Raw genomic sequence first — 24825 nt, forward strand, 5'->3', positions numbered from 1 at the left:
GTACAGGTAGTAGTGATAGTGTTGTTGAAGAATCTAGTGTTTAATCCTAGGACGATTAATGAACAAAAGAAAAAAAAACGTTGAAATCAATCATTCTGTATTGTGAACTCATTGAATAAAATCCAGTTTTTAGAAAATATATAATGTATTTAGCTTTTCTTACACACTTAATTATCCTTAACATTGATTACACGAAAGCGTCTGATTATGTTTTACAGTCTAATAAAAACCTAATCAGAGTAAGCGGATGATAGCGCTGAGAGTTGGATAGAAAATTGTTGAATTTTTACATTACATAACGTAGACCTTTTCGATTTTCTTGAATGGAAATACTTCTTTGGTTTTTGGGCACACTACAGCACCGTTGTTGTCCTTGGCCATTTTCTGAAGTGCCTGCAAGTTTCAATAGTGTATTTTAATTCGATTTTGGGGTATTTCTGGGCAGTAGTTATTGTCGTTGATTTATTAAAAATAATGGTGGCTGTAAAATATTCCTATTACCTTTTCACCATAAACATATCCATTGGGCATCATCATGGGATGATTGTACTCATTCAAGGGCTCCCCACTGATACTACAAACGAGTCTAGACTGTGAGCAATGGGCGAAGGGCAGAGGGGCCGCGAGTTCGTTCAAAGCCTCGTGACAAACTGGACAGCTGGCATTTTTTCCCTCTTTGTGTCCACTGTAGCACTGGAGTGTTTTGAGGGCAGACAGACCTGCCTGGAGTGCAACAGTGAAGACACTCTGGCTGGCTAATTGAAACAGCCTATAGTTCTCATGGCGAAACTGCTCGATAAGCCTGTCCCACCTGTCGACACCACAAAACAATCACCAGCTCAAAAAAAAAATTGAGTAGTGAAAATGGAACGTCTTCATTCGTCAATAACTGGGAATCGGTAGAGTCAATTTCAACGATTTTTTTCTCATTTTGAAGCTCTGGGCTTCAGCTTTAAAGTCCTAAAAAATCATTCGATTTGCCTCGTCGGCTTCTGAGTTACCGTCCCTTGAAGACATGCCCACTTTGCTCCACGCTCTCCCAAAGGATGGGACCGTTCCTGGGCTCGTAAATGAGATAGATAGCGCTATGCGACAGTTCCTTACCTTTTCTCATCCAGCAGATCCTTGTAAGGACTAAAGTAAGGATTAGCAGGAAATGCCAACTGCCCCATGCAGCTCTGTATCTCCTGCAGCTGGTAATCATCGTAATTAGCGAAATATTTGCGGGCATGTTTGACAGCGTCAAGCCTGCGATCAGCCCTCACGAGCTCGATGAACTCCTGGACACGAAGATTAAACTCCATGGTGCTGCCCAGCTTCCTAAGCTTGGACCTGTCATAACGTAGAGACTAACCTGTTATTTTTCTGTGAATAATTTCGTCAGAATAATTGTGGGAGTGTGGTAAACAAAAAAAAAATACCTGTTATCATGGCACCATCCAAGACACCTCGTGGTCTCGTGATTGGCGAGTGATATCTCCACTTCCCTGGACACCATGAAGACATCAATATTCGTGAGATCCCTGAGCTCAGTGGTGTCAGCGAGTTTTTGAGCAGTCTTGTAGTAGCCCTTTCTCAAGAAGTACTCCACAAGCATTCTGTCCAGCCTCTGTCTTCTCCACTGATTGACGACACTGGGGGTCGTGTTGGCGTGCTCCTTCAGGTGATCGAGACGTCTCTTGCAGACCATCCCAGCCTGATGCTCCTCGGAAATGGACTCCTCTGCCTTTCGTTTGAGGACTTGGAGCTTAGCCACGACACCCCCGAGGAGACGAGTGATCTCACCACTTTGAACGGGTGTCCCAGAGTCAGTTGTCAGACTCTTCTCCAGCTCTGAGGCTGTCGCCTGGACGTGGGACACCTCCCTGTCCAGGACTTTTTGGGTTGAGCGGAATTTTTTGTTCAGAAGTTCGTATGGCACCTGAATAATCAGCAGATGCAGAGCTTGAAATCATTTTCTTTAACTACTCCTGTCATTAATCAGCAACAATTGGAAATTGGCAGAGTGAGATGGAACGATTTTTTTTATACTTTGAATGTATTCTTTGGGCTTCAAAATGAGAGGTGTCTCATGTGACTGGCATCGTTTGGCCAGGAGATAGCGACATTTAATGGTTTCCTCACTCTCCCCTTTATCAGTATCTAATTCGACGTTGACAAAGGGAAATTTGTTCATCAATCAATGATTAAAAATTCGTGAGGCGTGAGGGGAGCTGTTAGTAAGTCCCGATAACTGGGGATTGACTGAGTCTAAAAAAATCTTCTTTCCCTGAATTTTGAAGAATTATTTCAAGCTCAAAATGAAACCTGATTTATGTAAATCGTGCCATTTGGTTAAAAATATATTGACGATTTAAACAGGTTCATTCGACATATCATTTTCCCAATCATTATCGAATTACTTTTCAGATGTCCTCTGAAACGTGTCAATAATAAATTAATGATGATTACCTTGAGAGTGGGATGCTCCATGCTCTTAATGTCCGACATTTTCGATGACAGCTACGAGCCTAATCACAAGAAAATACTTCGTCGATAACCAGAAACGAAAAGAATGATTTCCCCCACTCTTTGTTTTCCTTTCTCCTCTATTTCGTCGTTGTTAAAAGCTCCAAACTCGAGAATTCCTCGTCATCGTATGCAAAATCATCGAAATTGGGAGAATGGGGTAGATATTGGGACAATGGAGATCGAACAAAGAAATGGGGAACGTTATTTCGGGGATGTAGAACGTTTTACCTCGGCAACTGCGTGCAACTGAGCCCACAGACCTTTAACTCATCCACACACAACATCCGAGCTGCCTCGAACTTCACCCAACAGCACCCAGGACAGCTCTTTATCGTGACTACGTAGGCTCACACACAAAGGGAATGTGAGTGTGTGTTCAGGCGATGTCTGAGGTTAGGAACTCGTGGAAACTGGTGTCGCAAACCAAAGCTGGGAAATCGCACCATTTGAAATTTTCACGACTAATTGTTATATTAGACTGATGGAGTAACAAATAAAATAATCTCTTAACCATTAGAAAAAGAAAAAGTATTTTTTCTTAATGATCCACCAATTTTTTTTCAATTTTTTCTTCAGATGAATTCCTTAGTTGATTTTTTTTCCACAACGAACATTAAAAACAACAAAACAAAATTTATGAATGAACTGAGAGATGATAAATAAATTACATGAATTAATTCCCTCATAATTTCCAAAACTAAATCTCAAAAAAATTTCGGAAATTAGAAAAATCCTTAATTATTTACAAAATGTTGTCACAAAGTAAAAAATCATTTTTTAAATTATTTAACATCCACTAATTAGACAATTCATTTAGAAATCCTCAGAGTAAATCATAAAAAATACTCTCATCAAGAATTCAAAGTTCCCGCGTCGAGGGCGACTGTCGCCGCGTTTCCCATTGGTCAATTCCGCTGTCCCCAACCGATCATTTATCCACCAAAGCCCCAACTCCTCCAATTTTCGATCTCTACTTTCCAAAACGATCCAACAATCCTCAAAAACCCCCAAAGCCCCCAAAAATCCCTTAAAAATCAAAAAATCTCCTCTCGGCAGTGATCGTCCTCCCCCGTGCAAAGTCGGTGGCGCGCGCGAGTCACTCGGGGCGTCCGGGGGCCGCCATTTTCCTCCAGTGAGGTAGTGAGCATCGCGAAGCATCAGTTAACACAACAATCCCGGAACATTAAAAAATCAAAACCGTGTAAAACTCACCGCCACAATCGCCCCGATTTCCCCAACAATTATCAAAATCCAGTTGATAATCAGCACGTCCTCGGGATCCCGTAGATCGTGCATTAAACCGAGAAGACCCCAGGGCCCACCGATTGTTTCCCCCAAACACCTGAACCAGCGACTCAAAACGACAAAAAAAAACTTGTTGATAATTGATAATAACAAATAAAGAAAAGTTCATCATTCCTCGTCGTCCCCAGGAGCCTCTGGCGTTTGTCAATCGCCTCTCCACTCGGTGAAACAGTTAATTGTGACGATAAATACCCCAGTGCAACGTGTAAAAAAAAAAACACCCATTGGATCTACCGGTGGTGGGGTAACAACACAAGTTTAACAATTAGTGCAGGCATTACAAGTGATTTAATAAATAATATCGTGGGGAAAGTGCTGGATGAAGGATTGAAGTTCGACGAAAGAGCAATTACAATCGGTAAAAATAAACCCGCCAATTGATAAGACGTCAGCGGTGGATTAATCGACGATTTGCTGTGGTTCTCCGACAGGTTAGTTGGCATTAATATTTGAGATTAATTTGCCCCCGGCGTGCAGTGTGCCGGTGCCACCGATGAGGGACTCCAGTTTTTATTTTCGATGCTTTCACTGGGGCCCCCGTGAAAGGGGCCATGAGGGGGTGTCCGGGTGGGATGCGTTAACCCGTTGTTCGTGAATTCCACGCGGCTGGACAACGCCACGATGCATACGCAGAATAATGCGTGGCTGCATGTGCACACGCGTGCTGACGGCTTGCGCGCGCCCCTTTCATTAATAGCCCTGAATTTTTCGGGGTAATTTTCAAGTTCACGGGTTCACGGGGTTTTTCCATGCTGGAGATACACCGGGAGGTCCGGGTGAGGGAGTGACGCCGGGGCAATCAGTGGGGAAAAGAGGTTTTCTCGATGCGAGTGCAGAAACAATTATTTTTGGACGACTATTAAACGTTTTTCTTTCAGGATAATGTGAGGAAAATAAATCCTTTGGGGGCTGGATTCAGGCATGAAAGATCACTTTTGCGGACGGTGAGGGAAACAGTGGATTTTGGTACGAGGGTGAAAAGGAATTTCTCGATTGTCAGAGGATCAGATGGGTATCCAACGATTTTTCCTTGAACTGGAGGCAGCAGGAAGCTTTTAGGATACAGGAAGAGAAAGTTCACTTTGCGGATGGTGGGATGAAATAATTTATTGCGTCACGAGTGCGGAAAATATTTTTCTGGGTCACGGGACAATTGAGAACGAGGATCGAATTATTCTTTCGTCAGAAAGTGTTGAAAATGATTTTTAGGACAACGAGTACTCCCTGAAAAGTGACTTTTCCGCACCCCATGACGAAGATAATAATTCGTGAATAAGAAAAACCAGTCGTGAACCAAATGCCGTACGTGTCGTGACTCATTTCATCCTCTGGTAATTCATCTCGTTGTCGAGCTGACGCTCAATCGAGTGAGAATGCCGGAGGGGCCGGGGGGGGGAGGGTCTTCGAGAACGAAGCGAAACGATAATAAAAACGCTTTGGATGTAAATTCGCGGAGGAAAAGAATCAGCATAATTGCTCATCCATTTACAAGGGAATGAATGAACAATCGTAAATAACGAAAACGTATCTTCGAGAAAATGGGAAAAAGGTGACACCAATGCAGTGAAGGGGGGGGGCGGGGAGGGGGATGCTAGGGATAACGGGACACATTGAGGTAGATTAAAAGGTCAGGGGTCATTTCACTGAATGCACAGGCCCTTCCACGGATCGTCAACTCCGAACTTGACGAGGTGGACGTTGAAGTGACTCCGCGAGTGACCTGATTTCAACGGTAGATCAAATGAATACGATATTTACGCAACTTTCGCCCGAATGTACCGAATTAATGACACTCCAATGCTCTCCCCCCTTCACCACCAGTTAGCCTCAATGTCGCGATCTCTTCATTGAATCTTCCCCACCACCTGGTATTTTTTTAATATCAATTGGCAGCTCGCGTGCGTCGTTCCGCGTTCAGGTCCTCGATTTTAAAAGCCAAAGGCCCTGAATTCTCATTCCCCTGAGGTTCATTATTTTAATTTAATTTATTTGGAACAGAAAAATTGACAGTACTACATTTTTAATTTTTTCGAGTAATTCTGGGCCTTTTTGAATTCGCAGGAGTTTGCAAAAATCTTTGAGGACATTCAGGGAGTAAAAGACGTTGGGAAAATCGACCACTCGATCTATAATTTTTTATGATACTCCCAGCTCGCGTGTGTCGTTCTGCACCCAGGGGACCGGCCTCAACAAACCTCTACTGGTTCACCACGATTCCCATATTACGCATGAAAAATAAAAGCATGCACCAGTGTCACAGCCGACATGTGTGTAGTATCGGCTGGAATAGTCTTTAGCATTCAAACCGAGCGCTCGTTCCCCCAGAACTTACGTAATTTGTTGAAAGGCTCACTCATGAGTGATTGGAGATGCGCTTACTCAGCTCTATAGTGTGACCCGTATTACCCTCTCCCTCCTGATCGAGGGGGGGAGAGTGAAACAATTCTTATTGAATTATCGCTGATAATGCAAATTAACTTCATCACAACAATTCGATCGGGCGGGAGAAATTCCATTGGTGATTGCGAAATTAAATAATATTTATGGGTAATTAATTACGACTCATCACTTGATCTTGTGTTTTATTATTTCATCAATGTGGAGGGGTATTCTCGGGTTAATGAATGCGAAGGGGGGGGTGAGGAAATGAAAGATTTCTTAGATCACGAGATTTGGACCTGAAAATTAAATCAGGTCGTGTTTACCTGAATAAAATAGATAAAATTTTCTCATTCATTATAAACACTAATATCCCAAATTTCTGATGAGTTAAAAATTACTAAACTTTCTGTTTTTTCAATTTTGAAATATCATAATTGTCAGGTCGATAATTCAGCGGTAATTTTTTAACTGCAGAGTAAACAGGAAGAAAATGAAGAGGGATTGGTGATTGTGAGACTTCTCGGGACAAGTCGTTTGGACTTGAAAGTTGTAACAGGTGCCCTCCACCTCCTCCTCCACACCCCTACCCTCACCACCAAACTGTTCCTTTCCACTAGCTACTAACACTGATGCAAGCTTGTACTCGTGACTGCTCTCCGATGTTCCCACCCCCTTCATAGATTCGTCGCCTCGACGACTCGTTTCCCCTCGCGTTTCTCCGGCAATTTACCTTTGTGTCTCTTTCACTCGACCCCCTCCCCGCCCTCTCACCCCCTTCCTCACCACTATCACCCACAATTCCAGCACAAGTGCGTGTTTCATACGGTATTAGTCTCCCTCCCTTGACCCCTCTGGCTTTTATCTATTCCCACTTTATGTTAAGGCATCGTATAACTGACCTGAGGTAATCCTAAGAAAATGTTTCCTCTGGCCAACGATGGAGTGTTAAATTCCGTGAAAATTACAACTATTTATGATTATGTGATTTTGTCAGGGTCATTGAGGATGACAGTAAATTAACAAATTATGGGAAGGTCAGGGTCCCGGGGTGAAATTTATTATTGGAAAATTCCCAGAACTGGGGATGAGATTTTAAGGTGAAAATACATTTTTCTCCAGGACTGACCTTCACTGATGACTCATTTTTAATTATTTTATTAATTATTCTTGCATTCCCTAATTTAACACCCGGGTTATTCGTACTGTCTCCAGCGTGTCACATGTGATTCTCGTGACATCCTCCATGTCACACCCTGAACTCACCACCTGACCTATTCAGCTTTTTATCAACTACCAATTAATCGAACAAAAAATTGAAAAAATCACGATTTACTGATTTTTCCCCTTAGAATCCACTGCTCCATAAAAAGTCATGATTACAGGTGAATAAAAAAATTATCATAATTCATGTGGACACCTGGTGCTTCACGTTAACCATAATTTCGATCAATCCCAAGGAGTCCCATCAAGGGACATGCGGAGTCTTCGTGATTGTCGAGTCAGTGCAAGAGACGATGAAGAGCCCAGAAGGTTTTGATGGTGAAGGGCAGGACGAGTGCTATGGGCCGGTGATGGTGGTGGAGGGGGTGGGGTGGGGGGGGGCATAGGACGCCGCCGCGAGCGCCAGAGTGGTGGTGAAACAGTGAGGGAGAGGGTGGGAAGTTGCCGGGACATCGATCGGGGGCCGGCCATCGCTTGCCACCACTCAACTATATAACAACTACCGAGTCAAGATGCCATTCCAAAGCGAGAAAATACCCCTCCTCTTCATCCCCCTGCGCCCTGGGAACTAACCGCCTAAACTTCCCCTCCGGAGATGTCCCCTATCCCCTCCCCTATGCCATCGTCATCCCAACCCCGGTAGCTGGTAACAAGCGTTCTCTTCCTATTCAAACGAAAACTTTCCATAAACACGAGGGCACGTGGTGAGTTGTAATTTTTTTGTTTTGCTATTTTTGAATTTTTTTTTTTGAGGGTCAGGGAAAATTATAGCGGCTGTAATGAGTTGATGGTGGATTTCTAGGGATGATGAGAGACAGAGAAATTCAACTCCCTTGAAGTGGAGAAAGTTTCGTTTCACTCGGTGAGAGGGAGAGGGAAAAACTTAACTGAGTTAACTTTACTCCAACTCAAAGTTTTCCGGAAACTTTAAGTAGTCGCTACCCTTTTTCCTCGAGCGTTAACTTGTCCTCACACTCGAGCCCCCGGGTGTAGTCAGGGGTTGTCGTTTGAGGGGGGGGAGGGGGGTTAATTGGAGGATAAAAAAATGGCGATCGTGTGGGAACACATGCAGAAATGACGCATTGACAGACGCAAGAACGCGCTCGCGTGGATTTTGTTGGGGGTGGGTTGGGGGGAGGGGGAGGGCGGTGGGATGTGGGAGTGGGGGAGGCAAAGTTGCCCGCTGGTTAGACAATAATTGGATAACTTTGCCCTCTCTTACTGCCGACTACTCTCTCTTGTGACTCCGGAAAAACTCAGCTGCACACTGAGATTAAGTTTGAGGATAAAATTAAAGCGGAAAGTTTGACATTTGAAAAGGGTCTGAAGGGGGTATCAAATTTTTTGATGGACGTGGGGGGGCAGAGGGGGGGGTGAGGGAGAAGAGGTTGCTTGTGAGTTCTAAGATTTTTTTGGGATATTTTGGGGGAATTTGAAGGGTTTGGGAGACCTTGAAAAATAATCCGGAGTTTTCCCGAAATTTTGAAAAATGAGGTATGTTTTTCTGGAGAAAATTTGGGGAATTCAAGGGGCTGGAATTTAAGGAGCTTAAAGATGTTTAAAGGGAATCTTGAGTTCTGTGATATTTCCAGACAGGAAAATATTTTAGGTACAAATTGGACCTCTGAGGGGCGAAATGAGGGACGAGGGTTAATTTTACCCCAAAATTTATTCTCTCAAGCCCAATTTTTCCACCAAAACTTGACCTAAATAGGGGTTGATTGTCGTTTTACCCCACGTTTCGCCCTTTCGATGTCCAATTTTTACCCAAAATTTCTTCCCCTAGAAAATTCCCATAAATTTGCTCACTCAATTTTGCAGAGTCACCGCCATTCCCTGTTTTTTGGCGTCTTCTTGTTCCCGTCGAGATAAAAAAAAATCCCCCCGATAAACATTTATATTCATGGCATTCGAGATTGACACACTTCCGACATGTCAGCGATGTAGGCTTAATCACACTGAGTGGCAGCCGTTGGGCGAGTGAACGAAGGGCACATCATATATATCACGATGATACCAAAGTCGCCTGAATTTTCCCTGAGTTGGCACAACATGTGCCCCGAGTCAAAGTGCTTGGGTTTGCACACTCCGCGTTAGTATCGAGACCTTCCTCTCACCCTCGTCCTCCTCCCCCGTTACCCACCACTCAACTCATTCTCAACCTTCTCGACGGGGACTTTCGCTGAGCGAAGCAACAGCGAAAATCGCATTTTATAGCCACTGCAGGCTGTATTTTCGATTACATGTGTTGAGCCAATTTTCAAAATCCGCTACGACCCAAAAACCAAAAAAAAAAAATTTTTTTAATCGGTTGAGAATCGAATAAAAAAAAAAATCGGTTGAAAATTGTTGAATTCCCATTCATCAGATATTCAATCGACCTCGAGTGAGTGATAGTCTCGTCTCGTTTCCGCTTTTGCTAGAAGGGGGGGGGTGGAGTAATGGGGGAGGGAGGGGGGTCGAATTAAAAAAAAAAAGAATTCAAGCGAGACTAAACTCACTGATCATAAACCGGAAGATGAAGTTTTATTGGAGATGTGCGGATGATGGCGCCACGAGTCAACAAAATGAAGGGGGGGGTGTGGAGGGGGCACACATACACATAGACACACAATCCGGCATTTTCCACGGAACCGATGGAGAAGAGGTTTGGGAAGACGAGTCGTTTTCACATAAAAGCGCACACGAGTTGCGTGCACTCACTCCTCAATTTTCCCCCACTTCCTGGAATGTATTGGCCAGTGGATTTGCTGGTGTATGACCACTATCGCGGTATAAGACACAGCCGGAGGGCTTTTGTACACCGATGGGAAAACCTCGGTGTACGACACGTATCAACTTTTCACCGGTGTTATTTATGACGAGAATTCCAACTGTCTTGTTGATTAGAACTAATGGACTCCGTCATTCGGGGGTGAATAACTCGGAGACCGACGGAGATGGGATAATTTTTATGAGAACATTTATTGTGGAGAGAAAAATGATCTACAGAAAAGGTCTCTACGAAAATTACGATATCGGCCTTCGATTTGGAGATATCGGTCGACAGGGGATGAGGTTGAATGACTTGATTCACTTGTCTGTGAGATAATTGGGTTAATTTCTTGATGAATCGATGGAAATAACTCGGAAATGGGGGGAGATGGCGAAATTTTGGTGAGGACAATTTTTGCGGAGATGAAAGAGATCTGCAGAAAAGGTCTCTACAAAAATTTCGATATCGGCCTTGGATTTCGAGATATTGGTCGGGAAGGAACGAGTTGGGGCGGAGGGAACTTGGTACACTTTCCTGAAATGATCCGAATGTTTTTTTCATTAATCGATGGAAATGAACCGATTATAGTGATGTTTGATTGATTCAATGGTAATACCGTTTGTCTCCAAATATCGAGCGCGAAGTACTCCCTCCACCTCCTTCTCGATTAGTTAATAAATCGTAGTGGTGGTGTCTGTAACGGCGTTGATACTGCAGATACCTGAAAACATCAGTTCTCCCAAACGTTAGAAACACTGGCAAATTCCCCCACCCCATGGACTTTACCACCTCTTTCATTCGGCATTTGACCAACGCCAGGGACGTGACGTACTGGGACTAAAAACATCAGCCCCAGCCGATGAGCAGAGGGACCTTTTTGGATACGCAAAGGGTGCTTTGTGACATCTTAACCGGTACATTAATCCGTTAATATTGAAATATTGGGTCTCACCGAGTTGTTTATAACAGTTATTTGATGGTTGTGATTATGGGGGGCGAGTGATTTTTCATTGTGGTACGTGGAGAGTTGAGTTTGGACATGGTGTGAAGCCGGCGCGCTTCGAGGTAACCTCAAAAGAAAACGGTATCAACGTTAGTGTACGCACCACGAAAATTTCCAACACAATATTTGCCACTTTCACCGCGCGACTTTGATCGCCCATCTCCGGGTGGATTTTTCTTATTTTTTGCGTTGTCCAGGCGTTTTGTTTGGGTATGGAAATCACGGGGAAGGTCATTGTTCGAGGTAATGGGGGTGGATTGGGGGATTTTGGTGTGTTGAGGGTGGTGGAGAATTTTTGGTACGAATGATGCGGGGGCACAGTTGGGGAGCGAGGTTTTTGAGGAAAAATTTTGGGAAAGTTTGGGGGATTTTTTTTTCGTTTTTTTACGGCGAGGGGGTGGATTTTGATGGGGTGAATAATATTTGGGGTTAGTCAGAGGAGAAATAGGGATTTTTCGAATCAGGATCTCCCTCGTTGAGTTATTAATTATTTTATTTTTTATTCGTTAGTGCTGGGGGTGTTATTTGGAGGTTAATTGAGGGGGGATTGGTATATTTTCCTGGTGAAAATTTAGGGGCCAGTCAGTCAATGGGGCTATCAGGTGAATTGAGGGGAAAGTTAGGTTATGCATAAGTTCATTCCTTTTGTTGCTGATGAACTGTTTATTTTGATTATTCGGGGGAGGAATGACAGAAAGAAAAACAAGAAGAAAAATTTTCTTTTGTTTTATTGAGTATTTTTTTTATTTATTATTAGTTATTTCCCACATTTTTTTTGTTTGTAATTGTCAATTTTATTGGTGGAAAATTGGAGATTATTTTTTGTGTTTCAGGACTGTCGGTAAACAACGACTCCGTGATGTTTTGGAGATTCGACGATTCACCCACGAATACGTATGAAACAACTGTAGTGAAGAAACAATCAGTGTGACGAAGCATTAAAAAAAAAGTGTGCGATACGTTAATTCAAGGAATTTTGACAATACACTGAGTTTTAAGACAGACAATTATATATATTGGTGGTAATTTTTTTTTATTTTCTTTTGGTTTTTGTGGACAGTTTCAATCCAACTAACCAGAGGAACAGCTGTATTTGATATTATTATTTTTTTATCACACGGTGTTTTATTGGATTGGATTTTTCTTTTGAGTCTGGATTTTTTAGTGCACATTCAGGGGTGTTTGGTTTAGTTATTAAATCAGGTGTGAGAATAGTTACAAAATAGGGGGGCTGTCTGACCGATGGACAAACGTAAGATGCTGACGAAACGCCCGCGAATGGATACCATGAGGGGCCCGATTGCCAATGGGCCCATCCAAACCCGACCGCTTGTTGCATTGCTTGATGGACGTGATTGTTCCATTGAGATGCCTATTCTTAAGGACGTTGCGACAGTTGCGTTTTGTGACGCCCAATCCACATCTGAAATACATGAAAAGGTGAGAGAGAAAACTCACTCAATTAAGTCATTTGAAATATGTTTTTCCTTATTTTTAATTTTTTTTTGGGGGAAATTTTGTTGTGGGATATTTCTTCATTTTATCTTTGCTCATGTTTCAAATTTCCTGAATACCCAATCAGCTAATTTACCACCTCATTCTCCTCAAAATCAGGTACTAAATGAGGCAGTTGGAGCACTGATGTGGCACACTATTATTCTAACTAAGGAGGACCTTGAAAAGTTCAAAACATTAAGAATTATCGTAAGAATTGGCTCGGGAGTTGACAACATTGATGTTAAGGCTGCTGGTGAGCTTGGTATTGCTGTATGCAATGTACCTGGTTATGGTGTTGAAGAAGTAGCCGATACAACTCTGTGTCTCATTCTCAATCTCTATCGTCGTACGTATTGGCTTGCCAACATGGTACGAGAGGGTAAAAAATTCACTGGCCCTGAACAAGTAAGAGAGGCTGCCCAGGGTTGCGCCAGGATACGAGGTGATACACTTGGAATCGTAGGACTAGGGAGAATTGGTTCGGCAGTTGCACTGCGTGCTAAGGCATTTGGATTTATCGTCATGTTCTACGATCCATATCTACCCGATGGCATTGAAAAATCACTGGGTCTGACGAGAGTCTACACGCTACAGGATTTGCTCTATCAGTCTGATTGTGTGTCACTTCATTGTACCCTCAATGAGCATAATCATCACTTAATTAATGAATTCACCATCAAACAGGTATGATAATGGTGTCATGAAGGGAGATTAGTCATAGGGTGTGTGCAAGGAATAATTGAAATCTAATTTTCAATTATTGGGGCTAAAAGTGAACTAAATACTCACTTCCTTATTAATTGATGATTAATTAATTTTTGATACTGATTTTAGATGAGACCTGGCGCATTTTTAGTAAACACAGCACGAGGGGGCCTCGTGGATGACGATGCGCTGGCAGCTGCACTGAAACAAGGAAGAATTCGTGCAGCAGCCCTCGATGTCCATGAGAACGAGCCATACAATGTCTTTCAGGGTCAGTCAAATGCCCAATGTGAGTTATCTAGGCCCTGGCCCTGTCCTCAAGTTCATTGACATCTTGTGGAGATTCCCTCAATATTATCAATGGTTTAATACCCACTTGAGGGATTGAAAACCAATAATCTCGAGATTTTTCTTTCTCTCGTGTTCAGGTCCACTTAAGGATGCACCAAATCTACTGTGTACACCTCATGCAGCGTTCTACAGTGATGCCAGTTGCTCGGAATTGCGTGAAATGGCTGCGACTGAGATACGACGAGCCATTGTTGGTCGTATTCCTGATTGTTTGAGAAACTGCGTGAATAAGGAATATTTCCATTCCTCCACTGGGTGAGAAATTTGAAAAAATCTGGATCTCAATGTCATTACCGTTGTCGAGTGATGAAATGTGATTTTTTATATCCGTTTTGAGGACTAGCAAGAAGCCATTGATTATTCAAAATTTATAAATGAAGATGATAAAAATTATGTTCTAGTTTTGAAATATATTTCGTAAAAAAATTATTAGAGAATTTTTCGTTATTAATAGCTGACAATTACCCCTAGAAAACCAATTTACCTGAGGAATAAATTCTGAAGAAAAATATATTTTATAAATCAGTTTTTTCAATGAAAATTGGAATTTATGGGGAAATTTTTAAACATTAATAATGGAAATTAAAAACAAAAACAAAATGAAATAATATACATTCTGGGGAATAAATTGAATGGTGAAAAATATTTATTCGTTAAATATTTTGATTTCAAATCGAAAATTAAAGTTTGAATAATTTCATCACTCGAGAGGTAATTATTTTTAAGTAGTCAATTAGTTTTGTGATTGGATATTTCTCTCTAAAAAGGAAATATTTGAACAGCAACTACTCAGAGGCAATAAATGGTGGATACTACGCGGGAGCTCTGCCAATGCAACAGGCGCACTCAACGACACCCCATGATTCAGCTCCACCACCACCCGGTGGACATTCAGTTGTTGGTGCTGGTGGAGGTGGTAGTGCTAGTGGTCCAAACTCATCAGCTGGCGGTGGTAGCACTGGTGGCCCAACAGTGGGTGGTGGTGGACCAACAGTTGGTGGTGGTGGTAGTGGTGGACCAGCAAGTGCACCACCAAGCGCTGGTTTACCTGGATTACCACACAGCATAGTTACTGATCCTGATCCACGACCAAGTCCACCCGCTCCGAGTCCACGTTGACCATGAGAATAATTTTTCATTTTCCATATTTTTCTTTTCCAACATCCACAAAGAGATAATGAAAAAGCAAAAGGGGAATAATTAATACATTTCAAGCACTATTCTGGGATCTTTGAGAGACAACATAAGGAAAATTTAATAGGCAAATCTCCTCCCTTTTAACAATTTCAAAAATACAATGAAAAAAAATGTCCACCATTTGCACGAGATCATTAGCATTCGTCTGGAAGGAAGATTGAACAAAACAAATACTGAACCGAAATTGTACGTCGTCTGGGCAACAGGAAGTGACAAAATTACTATTATTTTCTCATTTTCTGTTTTTATATTGTCACCTTTTGTTATTTTTCAACGAGAGGGAAGAAAAAAATCACTGGAATCATCGATTTACGATTATTTACGTGCATGACTCCTGCACAACTGATATTCCAAAATCTGTCCGCTGCTTCCGAGAACAAAAAGGAAAGAAACAATTACCTAATGATAGAAGAAGAAGAAAAAATAAATAGTAAGAGTGAAAGAGTTGATAGAATGCCTGTGTAATGATGAAATAAAAGTTATTTTGTGCGTCGAGGGGGGGAGGAAAGCGAGACGAATAAAAGAAAAGAATTATAAGTGAGTGGATGAATGTGAGAGTGAGTTCAATAAGTTTTCAATCCTTTTTTTTTCGTTTTTTTTTTGCGAAGCTTTTCTGATATGTCGATTATAATTGTGGATGTTTATGGCGAGATTCATGGAATAGTCGATGCGGGGGGGAGGGGGGGGGGGGAATAGCGATTGCTGTAGATAACAAGAGGATCCAGACAAGATGCTTCTTTAGAGTACTTTTTTAGATTTACAAGAAGATAAACATTATTTTTTCTCTCTTTTTATTCTAATGTAATACACGTCTCTTTTTATTTAGACTCTTACTCTCGTATCAGTTATTCCCTGTGACCGTCTCTCCTGACAATCTGCAGCATCGCATTTTTTGGCATTTTCTGAAGATTTTTGATTAAACGAAAGAAACATTTGAAAACAAAAAATCATTCATAATTTTTCTTCTTTTTAATTGTCACTGTTTTCATTCATTTACTCAAGCGCTGATCATCTCTCATTGATAATATTTACATCTCTATTTACATACTGTGTAATATGTGAAGTACACCATTAAACGTGTTTCTCTTATTACTTGTTTTTTTTTCATGTAATTTGGGGTTTAACGAATCATTGAAGAACGTTACGACGATTAATGAAATTGTGAGGAGGTCGATAATCGATTTAATGACATTGTAATGGTGGAAATATTGATAACTGGGAGATAATTCAAGTGATTAACGTTATCTGTGACATTCGCCGTTATGGAACTTGATGATATGACAGCATATTGACGAATAAAATGAAACGTGAAAAACAAAAATCATAAAAATTAAAGACAAAAACATTATATATATGTTAATTATATATATAAAATTATAAAGTAAATATAACTATCACGAGAGACAACTGAAGAACACCCAGAACGAGATAGACGTGTGAAAAAGAAAATAATTGTTTAGTTCTCGCAAATGTGTTAGTGATTGGAGTTTTTTTTCCATATGTACAGTTTGAAGGGAATAATGTCTCGATAATTTTCCTTGTCACATTTGCGAGGATGAGACAATATTTGGTACGTTAGAGCGTGATGAGAAAAATGCTTGGAAAATTAAAATCCTCTTATATTTATAAATCATCCATCAGCACTAATTCCTCCCCGCGTTTTAGTCATATTTTTTTTTTTGGGTTTTTATATTAACGAGGAAACCGCGATGGTAGACCATCAATAATTTTTTTGTATGAAAAATAAACCCATAAATTGCAATTTTTTTTTCTTCATTGTTTTGTCATGAAAATGTGGAGATACTGAAAATAACGAGTGAAAGTGCTGGACAGTGAAAGTATGGAACGAGAGTGAAAACATCAACGTTTTATTAATTAATTGATGATATGAGTAATTGTAGAAATTAAGTCGAGTATTTTCATTTGAATTTTAGGTAAAATAGTGTTTTTAGGACATCAGTGGAGCTGTGGTGGATGAATGGTACATTTTTTTTTTTCGAAATATGATGATGGAAATCAGTAGAGAATTTGGTAATGATTAATTGATAATAAAATGAATTGCAGAAAGATATATTTTAGAGATACACATATCTACTGTGTTTATTTGGTGACTTTATTTTCTCTGGTCTCATTTTTCATTGGGTTGATGAGGCAATGCAACTACCATCGCGGATTTTTAGTGAATTCTGTGTGAAAAATACTGAGGAAATAAAAATTCACTGGATTCCAACTGACGAAAATTCGAGAGGTGAAATAAAAAAAAAATGAACATTTTTTCTGGAGCAAGTGATCCCTGATGAACTTATCTTCAATTTAAATGAAAGAGAGAAAGCTAATTAAATAAAGAGATACGTGAAAAAAAAAGCATCACATACACAATTCATGTACACAGAGAATAATGACAGACGCGAGGATAAAAATATTTCTATGTAGATTACGTACATAAAAGGATAAAAAAAGTAAAAAAAAGTAAAAGTAAAAATTAAACTGCGTACGTTTGCGACTGATAAAGGACTTCTGATGATTAAAATAATGATTAATGAAAGAATCAGCGAGTTAGTGATGTCTGGGAGGTGAGAGAATTTGAATTAACACTCGATCAACTCGTCTTAGCGCATTCGTACAAAGTAAACATTACAAGTTAGATGCATTATACAATTTCTTTTCTTTTTTTTTCTAAGAAATATTAATTACTTATACATCATTATATATATTAGAGATCGAGAGTGAAAGACAGATGAAAGTACGAATGATATGAGAGTGTGTAAATGACTTGAGACTAAGTGCGTGAAGAAAGGAATGAAGATAACAAAAATGAAACAAAAAAAATTGTTCTTATTATAGTTTTTAATCTGAGAAAGAGAGGCAAATCAATGTGGCGATGAAATAATCGAAGTAAATGTAACATTTCCTTCATGTTTCCATTGTTAAATCACTCCCCTCCTATTTGCAAGAAACAAATTATATATATAAAGATGAAAAAAAAAATGAATTGAACAGTCGATCACAAGAGGCCTCCTCTTCTTCCTCTTCCTCCATTTGTAGAGTTAACGATATTTGTGAGATGAAAAAATACACTGCGGAGTATATTCTTTACGTTTTTGCCTCGTTCAGCTACTGGGACAGGGCCTGGGACGGTGGGCCCTTAGTCAGGAGAAGAAACCGCTTGTACATAATTAATCCCAAGGAGAACAAGAAATTATTCTCATTGAAGTTTTTAATTAAAAAAAAAGAAATCAATGTAATAATGAATTACCTGAAGTCAATGGAACATTCTCTTCATGTTTCCATCGTAAAATCGGTTCCTTTCTATGACAAAACCATTGAAATTTTTCTCTTTCCTCCAGAGTGAGTGATACTATGAAAAAAAAATTACCAGGAAATTGTTCCAGACTTCCTGGTGGCTCAGTTCCTGGATAAGGTCAGGTACTAAGACAGTGACCCCCCGCCCAGGACAAGAACCACTGAATAATCACCCGAATCATCTTATTCTTACCATCAACGTCATTTTATGAATTAATAATTAATTCGCGCATGTACATAATTAATTCCAGAACCAAAACAATCAGTATATACATGTCTATACACATGTACATGCCTTATGCACATGCCCATGTTCCTCGAGATGAGTGCATGCCACTGGTGATCGAGAAAATAAAAAAAATACTTGAAAAAAATTAAAATAAATCACATTTTTATTTAAAGTGATGGAGAATAAAAAAAATGAATTTGTTAATTAAATAGACAATTTTCGGACGATCGGTGGGACAGAGGATATGACAAATTGCGACGATAAAACTTAGACGATGATTTAATAAACGATACGGCGATGAAAACCGCAACATTGATATTAATTATGATTAATAATAATTATTATAATAAATACAATATTTGTACAATAATCAACGGTGCTGTGGTGAATGCTCGGGGCTCTCTAGTCACTTTTTTTCGATGCAGATTCCCTCGGTTACATCTAGATAAGAGATCACTGGGTTTTCTTTTGGTTTTTTTTTTTGTTTTTTTGGGAGATAAACCTTTTTACTACACGAGGAGACTCTCTCAACACTCTCGTTGACACTCACTTTAATTATTTTAATCATAAATTCTCCGTAAAATGTTAAAAATTCAATAATTTCGTTGTAAGTTGGAACCGAGCCGAATACACGCCGGTATTCGACAGTACGGAAATGTCGTGCATTTACAATCCATCGATAATGATTGATTGGTTGTAGTGTGTCACGTCAGAGAACCACCGTGGACCCTCATATGCCTGTTCAAATTGCCACTTTGGCTGAAACGTAGTAAGCACAATTTACACTGGTATGGCTTCTCACCGGAGTGAATGCGCAGGTGCTTCGTCAGGGTGGAGCTGTCCGAGAACGCCTTCTTGCAGAATCTGCACCTGAAATTCGATGATACGACTCTTACACTCGGAGATGTTTCTCAGAGTCCCGAAGGAATTCCAATTAAAATAATGGAGATTGTAATTACCGGTAAGGACGCTCGCCGGAGTGTGTCCTCATGTGCGTCGTCACCGAGCTGCTCTGGGAAAATCTTCGGTCACAAACTGGACATCGAAATGGCTTTTCTCCGGAGTGGGTTCTCGCATGAGCTGTCAAATTCGCCGCTTGACTGAAGGCTTTCGAGCAGGCGTGACATCTGAAAATTATGGAGATGTTTTAAATAGTATTATTTTATAATAAAGTGTGTAAATTTTTTTAAACAGTTGACGATCTTCCAGATCTTCCCATCCACCCATCGAAAAATATTCTTGACCCTGGAACACTGGAATAATAAAAAAGCTCAAGAATTAATCCTCTTACGTACCTGAATGGTTTTTCCCCGGAGTGAGTTCTAAGGTGGGTCTTAAGTGTACTAGGTCTTGCATAAGTTTTTCCACAAATTTTGCACAAATTCGGTCTTCCATTATCGTCATGAATAATACTCGAACCTGAGCTATTACCCGATACACAGAGCGCGTGCTCGTTGACGGTGGATTGGAGTCTCGCGTGGGGATGAGAGTGCGAGGGGTGTGGACCAACGAAGCTATTGGCCGGTGTCTGATTCACCCTCGACTGCGACTCCTGTATGGGGTTGTATTGAGAGGCGGGACTCAATAGGGGTTCCACGCCCCACGCCGATGCATAGCTTTGTTCATATCTGGGATAAATAACAAAGAGAAAAATATATTCGTCGTTACCCTCGTGATTTAAAAAAAATAATTTCTCTCACGAAAAAAATGTACCCCATCAATATTTCGATTGTAAGAAATGATAATCGAGGGTTGCACTCACCCTGGATGCATATTCATGTTCATGGTCATGTTCATGGAGACATTGACGGACATGGCAGGTCCAGGTGGGTAATGACTAGGTGCAACCGGTGGAGGTGCCAGACTCTGTCCATATTCCTGACCATAATGATGATTACCCACTGGGGAGGTGTAGTAACCGCCGGTTGGACTCGCTGGATGGACCACCGCGTGTTTCAGGGACAGGAGGACATCAGCAACCCCTTCGCCATTGGGGTTCCCCGGTCGGGGCATGCAGTCCGATCTCGTGCATCCCCAGCTACTCCAGGAACATAAAAAATCCCATGAAAACGTGATCTACCCAATCAGAGGGATCGAAGAAAAGTCGTCACTTCCTTGAATAAAATTACTCACTTGTACGTGGCAGAACAGGGACTGAAGAGCCCTGGGGGCAGTGGATCGAGGTCGAGGGGAGGCAGTGGAAATCCCGCCATGTCATCAACCCAGAAGCTGGCGCCGAATTCACCGACAACTTGAGTCTGACCGTTCGTCTGTATCCCCTGGCCAGTGTCTGGATTTATCTCATCTCCAGGACTGGACTGCAACTCCTGGAGGCTGCCTAGGGCGACAGCTGCCGCAGCAGCAGCAGCCGTTGTTGCATCGTCACCCTGGTGATGATGATGGCCGTCTGACAGTCCGTCCTCACCGCCCAGGACACTCAGGACACTTGTGCCACAGAGACCGTTTGGAATGTTCGCCTCGATGCTGCCTACTGACCCTAACAAGGCGTTTAAACCTTATTTTGATAATTAATGGGCGTTATTTAACGAACGAACACATTAAACCAAAGTGAGCACAACTGGAGATCATTCAGGGTGGGGCGAAATGAATCGGATAAAAAATTATTGTGAGGGGAGAAAAATTAATTGAGAAGAGAAAAATCATTTGGAGGCTTACGTTGACTCTAAAATTACATTAAAAATTATAAACAATGATATTGAACCACATACCGAGGGTATAAGCAGGCTCCGAGCTGTTGGCCGAATGGTGGTTCTGCAGAAACTCCATCTCTGATAAATATCTGGGACGTTTACCACCCCCAGATCCACCCCCTGGCCCCTCTATCCTCTACACCCGAGGCACCCTATCGTTCGCGATGCTGCGTGGTCCAGCCCCTTGGCGTCGTCCTGACAACGCCGCGTACTCCCCTACAGTCACCCCGTGAATTTTTCATTAATATCCTGTTTCCCTCCACCACAATTTCTCCCCCGAGTATTTGCCAAACATCGCGATCAGAGCGATCGTCCGAGGCCTCACCGGCTCGTCGGGATCGTCTAGGACCGATACTTCCGGTGGACGGGGGAGGAATATCCGGGGAAAACCCACCGGGAGCTTTTCATTCAAATATCCCATGCGTTTTCCACGTGTCAACACAACAAGGGATGAAAAGTGGAGTCTTACCTCGGTGTTTTCTTCATACTTGGGCATCACATCGTCAGGGGAGGATTCACTGGTGCCTCACCTACTCCTGAATACGGTATCCAATGCTTCCAGGGGGAAATATCTACCCGGAACACACACTTGTCACAGTATTCCATGTGATGTCGCACCTGGGGGACGTGAACTTGAACATTTTCCAGTTGAGTCGCAAGCACCGATTGAGATAAGTCACTTTTGCCTACTGATAGTTTTTAATTAATATCTTGGGATGGATGGGAGATAGCAACATTTTTGTCATAACCGTTTCGATGCAGAAAGTTGAGCTCTACAGAAAATGTCATGACAAAAATTTCGCTATCTCCCTCAGATTCGGAGATATCGCTCGAAAACGGGGGTGCGATGAGCCAACTTGGGTTCACCAATGTGATAAGCGGTGAGCCCTCCGTTTTTGACGATTATCTCAAAAACGAGTGGAAATATCGGAATTTTGGTAATGACCTTTTTCGTAGGGGAAGATCAGCTCTACAAAAAAGTCCTCACGAAAATTTTTCTATTTCTTCGAGATTCCGAGATATCTCCCGAAAAATGCGGCGCGAGATGAGTTCACTCACCTCATTCTACCGTATCACTTCAGAATTTGAAATCTAATTCGAACATTAGTTTGATTGACCGGATTTTTTGAAGATCACTAGAACAAAAATAATCCAATGAAGAACTCGAGTTTTTTGGAGTCTCACTAGCGACGGTATTGACAATAGACAGCCTCGTTAACTCTGTTTCGCACCCCTTGACAGACTGACAAGCCTAACTTGAAGTCTAACCGTCCCTTGGTCACACCCCACTACCAACTGCTCTCACCGGCTCTCGCCCACACCAACTCTTCTCCAATGACGCCTCTTCGGGCTCTTCTTTTCCCTCATGATCGGCCAGTGAGGTCTTTTATTTTTTGCTTGTCTAATTTACTCATCCAGTGATTAATGCGGGGGTGAACGAGGGGGTTGGTACTGCCAGAGGGATGACACCGTGGAATCGGTGTCGTTTAGCGATCCCTGGGTCATCCGGGATCCATCAGCATGAGGGGAGGGGGAGGGGACATTATTGCATTACAACACCATGGCGATCAGGGTGGTCCTTGCATGTTTAAGATCACTCGATCGTAATGCCTTCTTCCTTTCGACAGTTTTTTGCCGATTAATCGGGCTGAATTTTGAAATTTTTGTACTGGAAGATGTGGAAAACAACTAAACAATTTAACTAATGAATTAATCCAATTTGAACTCAATTTATTCCACCTAATCAAGTGATTCAATTAATTAATTTGATTTGATTCGCCTCAACTCCATATTTATCATATATTTGCATTTTGATTTTTTATGTCTATTTATTTTAAACTATAATATATTCATATACTTTATTTATCAACATCGAGAGCCTATACATGAGGATAAATAAATAAATAAGCTTCAGGCGCTCCGGTAATCTCAAAAAAATCGAAATTTAAATTTTAATAAATTTTTTTCTCGTGAACATTTGTTTAAAAAAAATCCCTATTTGTCAGATGTCCCCTGGAGATCGTGTTACCCACTCAGTTTGGAGTTCTCCATCGTGGACACACCTGACTCGCTGGCTAGTTCCGATGTAACGTGGAAACAGGAAAGGGAAGTCGACCACATCGCGCCTGTTAGAGAGGATTGGGTTGACGATATGTCCCTGGGTATTATTTTTTTCATCGATATATCCGATAGAATCATTCGCGTGGACACATCGTTGGGATACTATGGGATATTCCTTCTCACTTGGGACAACGGTTCAACTTCCACGATAAAAGTATTGGTTTACATGTTGCCAGCCGATTGGGTCCGCGGTATTTACCCAAGGACCCAAAAGTTATTCTCGTTGACCGGGTTTTTCATCACATTTTTTCGTGGGGCTGCATTCATTCAGGCTGAGGCGATCGGTAGAACCTTCTGAGGGAAACTCAAAATTCTCTCAAAATTTATTTTGACCTGGTTAAATTTTTTAAATTAAAATTCATAATTAATGTAAAGTTACCCTTCTCGCCTGGCCCATCTAAAAATCAAGCCCCCGATGATTCCGGGTGATAGCAACACCTGTGTTTACCTCCACCTGAATGGAACGTGGGGTTGTCCGATAACTGGTGATCAGCAACCCGGCTTACAACCCCTCGAAGCACCAGTTCAAAAGAATCAAAAAATTGAGTGATTGGTCCAGTGCGCTGGATGACACGGTCTATCAGTTAAGTGATTGCCCACCGGATAATCCCGGCACGCGATAAAACCCACAGGAGGATGCGACGTAATTAAACTTTGTGGCCGCATCCCCTCGATTTGATTCACCCCCGGTACAGCTCTTCATCGGCGGTGAGTGGATTTTATCTTGTCATCGGAACGGCGATGGACTCGTCGGCATGAAAAAAAAAATCGAATGTTTCTCAATCGAGAGATTAACGTTTTCATTATTCCATCCTGGGTTATGGTGTATTTCCGCTTTGAGGGCGGCCGGTGGCACGCGCCATCCTCTGGTAATTCAATCGGTCGTACTCCTTCCAGAGACAGAGGAAAGGAAGAAGTAATCCTAAAGGGTAAGAATAATACTACTTATTTACTCAATGACCAGATGTTCCCGTTTTTGGAATGAGAAATGTGATACTTTTGGAAAAAAAAAAATTGGACGAGCGTTTTTGGGTGGGGATCGCATGAGTTTAATTAATAATTTTGCTTTGGGGGCTATCAGTTGATGAACAAGAGTTTAAATAATTTTTTTCCCAGTGAAATACCTCTCGACTTTGGAAAAACATTTTTTTTCTATTTCTAAAATCAGTTTATACACCATAAATTGATTTTACGATGCATTGGTAACAGTTACTCAAAATACTTTTGATCTAAAAAACAATTAATTGGTAATAAAAACTACGTTTGATCATTCGAGAGAGAAATCAGTGAAAATAAATCTCGATTTTATCGAAACATTTCAGTCTCTCCTTTCACTGTGAAACGCTCTCGCTTGTGGATAGAATTAAAGGTGAATTGCATTAGTTTCGAGTTGTTCATTGAATGTACGTGATATACAACCCCCATGTAGTCGACTACTCTGTTCAAGATGGCTGACTAGCCCTGGCTGCTCTGTGTCCCGGTATCGACGTTTAGCCCTTAGAGGGTTTCCCGGAGGTAAGCTCATCGGAAATTG

At 41.4% G+C, this 24825-nt stretch overlaps 3 protein-coding genes across 14 annotated transcripts; 1 reads left to right on the top strand and 2 right to left on the bottom strand.

Annotated features, from left to right (window-relative positions):
• Positions 1–126: 126 nt before the first annotated feature.
• Positions 127–2896, bottom strand: LOC135170468 (E3 ubiquitin-protein transferase MAEA). The gene is made up of 6 exons (XM_064136314.1): positions 2740–2896; positions 2452–2510; positions 1422–1921; positions 1105–1332; positions 502–811; positions 127–393 (listed from the first exon to the last, which is right to left on the bottom strand). The coding sequence occupies exons 2-6, from the start codon at positions 2488–2490 to the stop codon at positions 292–294; spliced, it is 1179 nt and encodes a 392-aa protein (XP_063992384.1). The 5' UTR covers positions 2491–2510; positions 2740–2896; the 3' UTR covers positions 127–291.
• A 670-nt stretch (positions 2897–3566) lies between these two features.
• Positions 3567–17924, top strand: LOC135170448 (C-terminal-binding protein). Of its 7 annotated transcripts, none has more exons than XM_064136272.1 (6): positions 3567–4247; positions 12011–12617; positions 12792–13358; positions 13509–13650; positions 13808–13985; positions 14498–17924. In XM_064136272.1, the coding sequence occupies exons 2-6, from the start codon at positions 12420–12422 to the stop codon at positions 14847–14849; spliced, it is 1437 nt and encodes a 478-aa protein (XP_063992342.1). In that variant the 5' UTR covers positions 3567–4247; positions 12011–12419; the 3' UTR covers positions 14850–17924. The 7 variants fall into 7 exon arrangements, with proteins under 7 accessions (XP_063992342.1, XP_063992336.1, XP_063992341.1 ...); XM_064136266.1 differs by having other exon boundaries at positions 3578–4247; positions 13509–13668; XM_064136271.1 differs by having other exon boundaries at positions 3587–4247; positions 13509–13668; positions 14513–17924.
• Positions 17925–18604: 680 nt separating this feature from the next.
• On the bottom strand, positions 18605–24816 carry LOC135170457 (protein glass-like). 6 transcript variants are annotated; one of them, XM_064136290.1, is made up of 9 exons: positions 23671–24816; positions 22230–23582; positions 21640–21943; positions 21189–21386; positions 20593–20974; positions 20222–20497; positions 19755–20087; positions 19419–19586; positions 18605–19329 (listed from the first exon to the last, which is right to left on the bottom strand). In XM_064136290.1, the coding sequence occupies exons 4-9, from the start codon at positions 21244–21246 to the stop codon at positions 19164–19166; spliced, it is 1383 nt and encodes a 460-aa protein (XP_063992360.1). In that variant the 5' UTR covers positions 21247–21386; positions 21640–21943; positions 22230–23582; positions 23671–24816; the 3' UTR covers positions 18605–19163. The 6 variants fall into 6 exon arrangements, with proteins under 6 accessions (XP_063992360.1, XP_063992359.1, XP_063992362.1 ...); XM_064136289.1 differs by having other exon boundaries at positions 22230–23585; XM_064136292.1 differs by having other exon boundaries at positions 21640–21859; positions 22230–24816.
• Positions 24817–24825: the final 9 nt, after the last annotated feature.

This window comes from Diachasmimorpha longicaudata, chromosome 17, assembly GCF_034640455.1.
Source record: "Diachasmimorpha longicaudata isolate KC_UGA_2023 chromosome 17, iyDiaLong2, whole genome shotgun sequence".
Taxonomy (NCBI): domain Eukaryota; kingdom Metazoa; phylum Arthropoda; class Insecta; order Hymenoptera; family Braconidae; genus Diachasmimorpha; species Diachasmimorpha longicaudata.

Coding starts and splice junctions, on each gene's coding strand:
- LOC135170468 (XM_064136314.1), bottom strand. CDS start 2,490: ATGTCGGACATTAAGAGCATGGAGCATCCCACTCTCAAG. Junction 1,333..1,421: donor GGATGGTGCCATGATAACAG/GTATTTTTTTTT, acceptor ACGTTATGACAG/GTCCAAGCTTAGGAAGCTGG. Junction 812..1,104: donor GATCTGCTGGATGAGAAAAG/GTAAGGAACTGT, acceptor TGGTGTCGACAG/GTGGGACAGGCTTATCGAGC.
- LOC135170457 (XM_064136290.1), bottom strand. CDS start 21,246: ATGGAGTTTCTGCAGAACCACCATTCGGCCAACAGCTCGGAGCCTGCT. Junction 20,975..21,188: donor GGAGCCTGCTTATACCCTCG/GTATGTGGTTCA, acceptor TATCAAAATAAG/GTTTAAACGCCTTGTTAGGG. Junction 20,498..20,592: donor CCCTGTTCTGCCACGTACAA/GTGAGTAATTTT, acceptor TTCCTGGAGTAG/CTGGGGATGCACGAGATCGG.
- LOC135170448 (XM_064136266.1), top strand. CDS start 12,420: ATGGACAAACGTAAGATGCTGACGAAACGCCCGCGAATGGATACCATG. Junction 12,618..12,791: donor CATCTGAAATACATGAAAAG/GTGAGAGAGAAA, acceptor CCTCAAAATCAG/GTACTAAATGAGGCAGTTGG. Junction 13,986..14,497: donor TATTTCCATTCCTCCACTGG/GTGAGAAATTTG, acceptor CTCTCTAAAAAG/GAAATATTTGAACAGCAACT.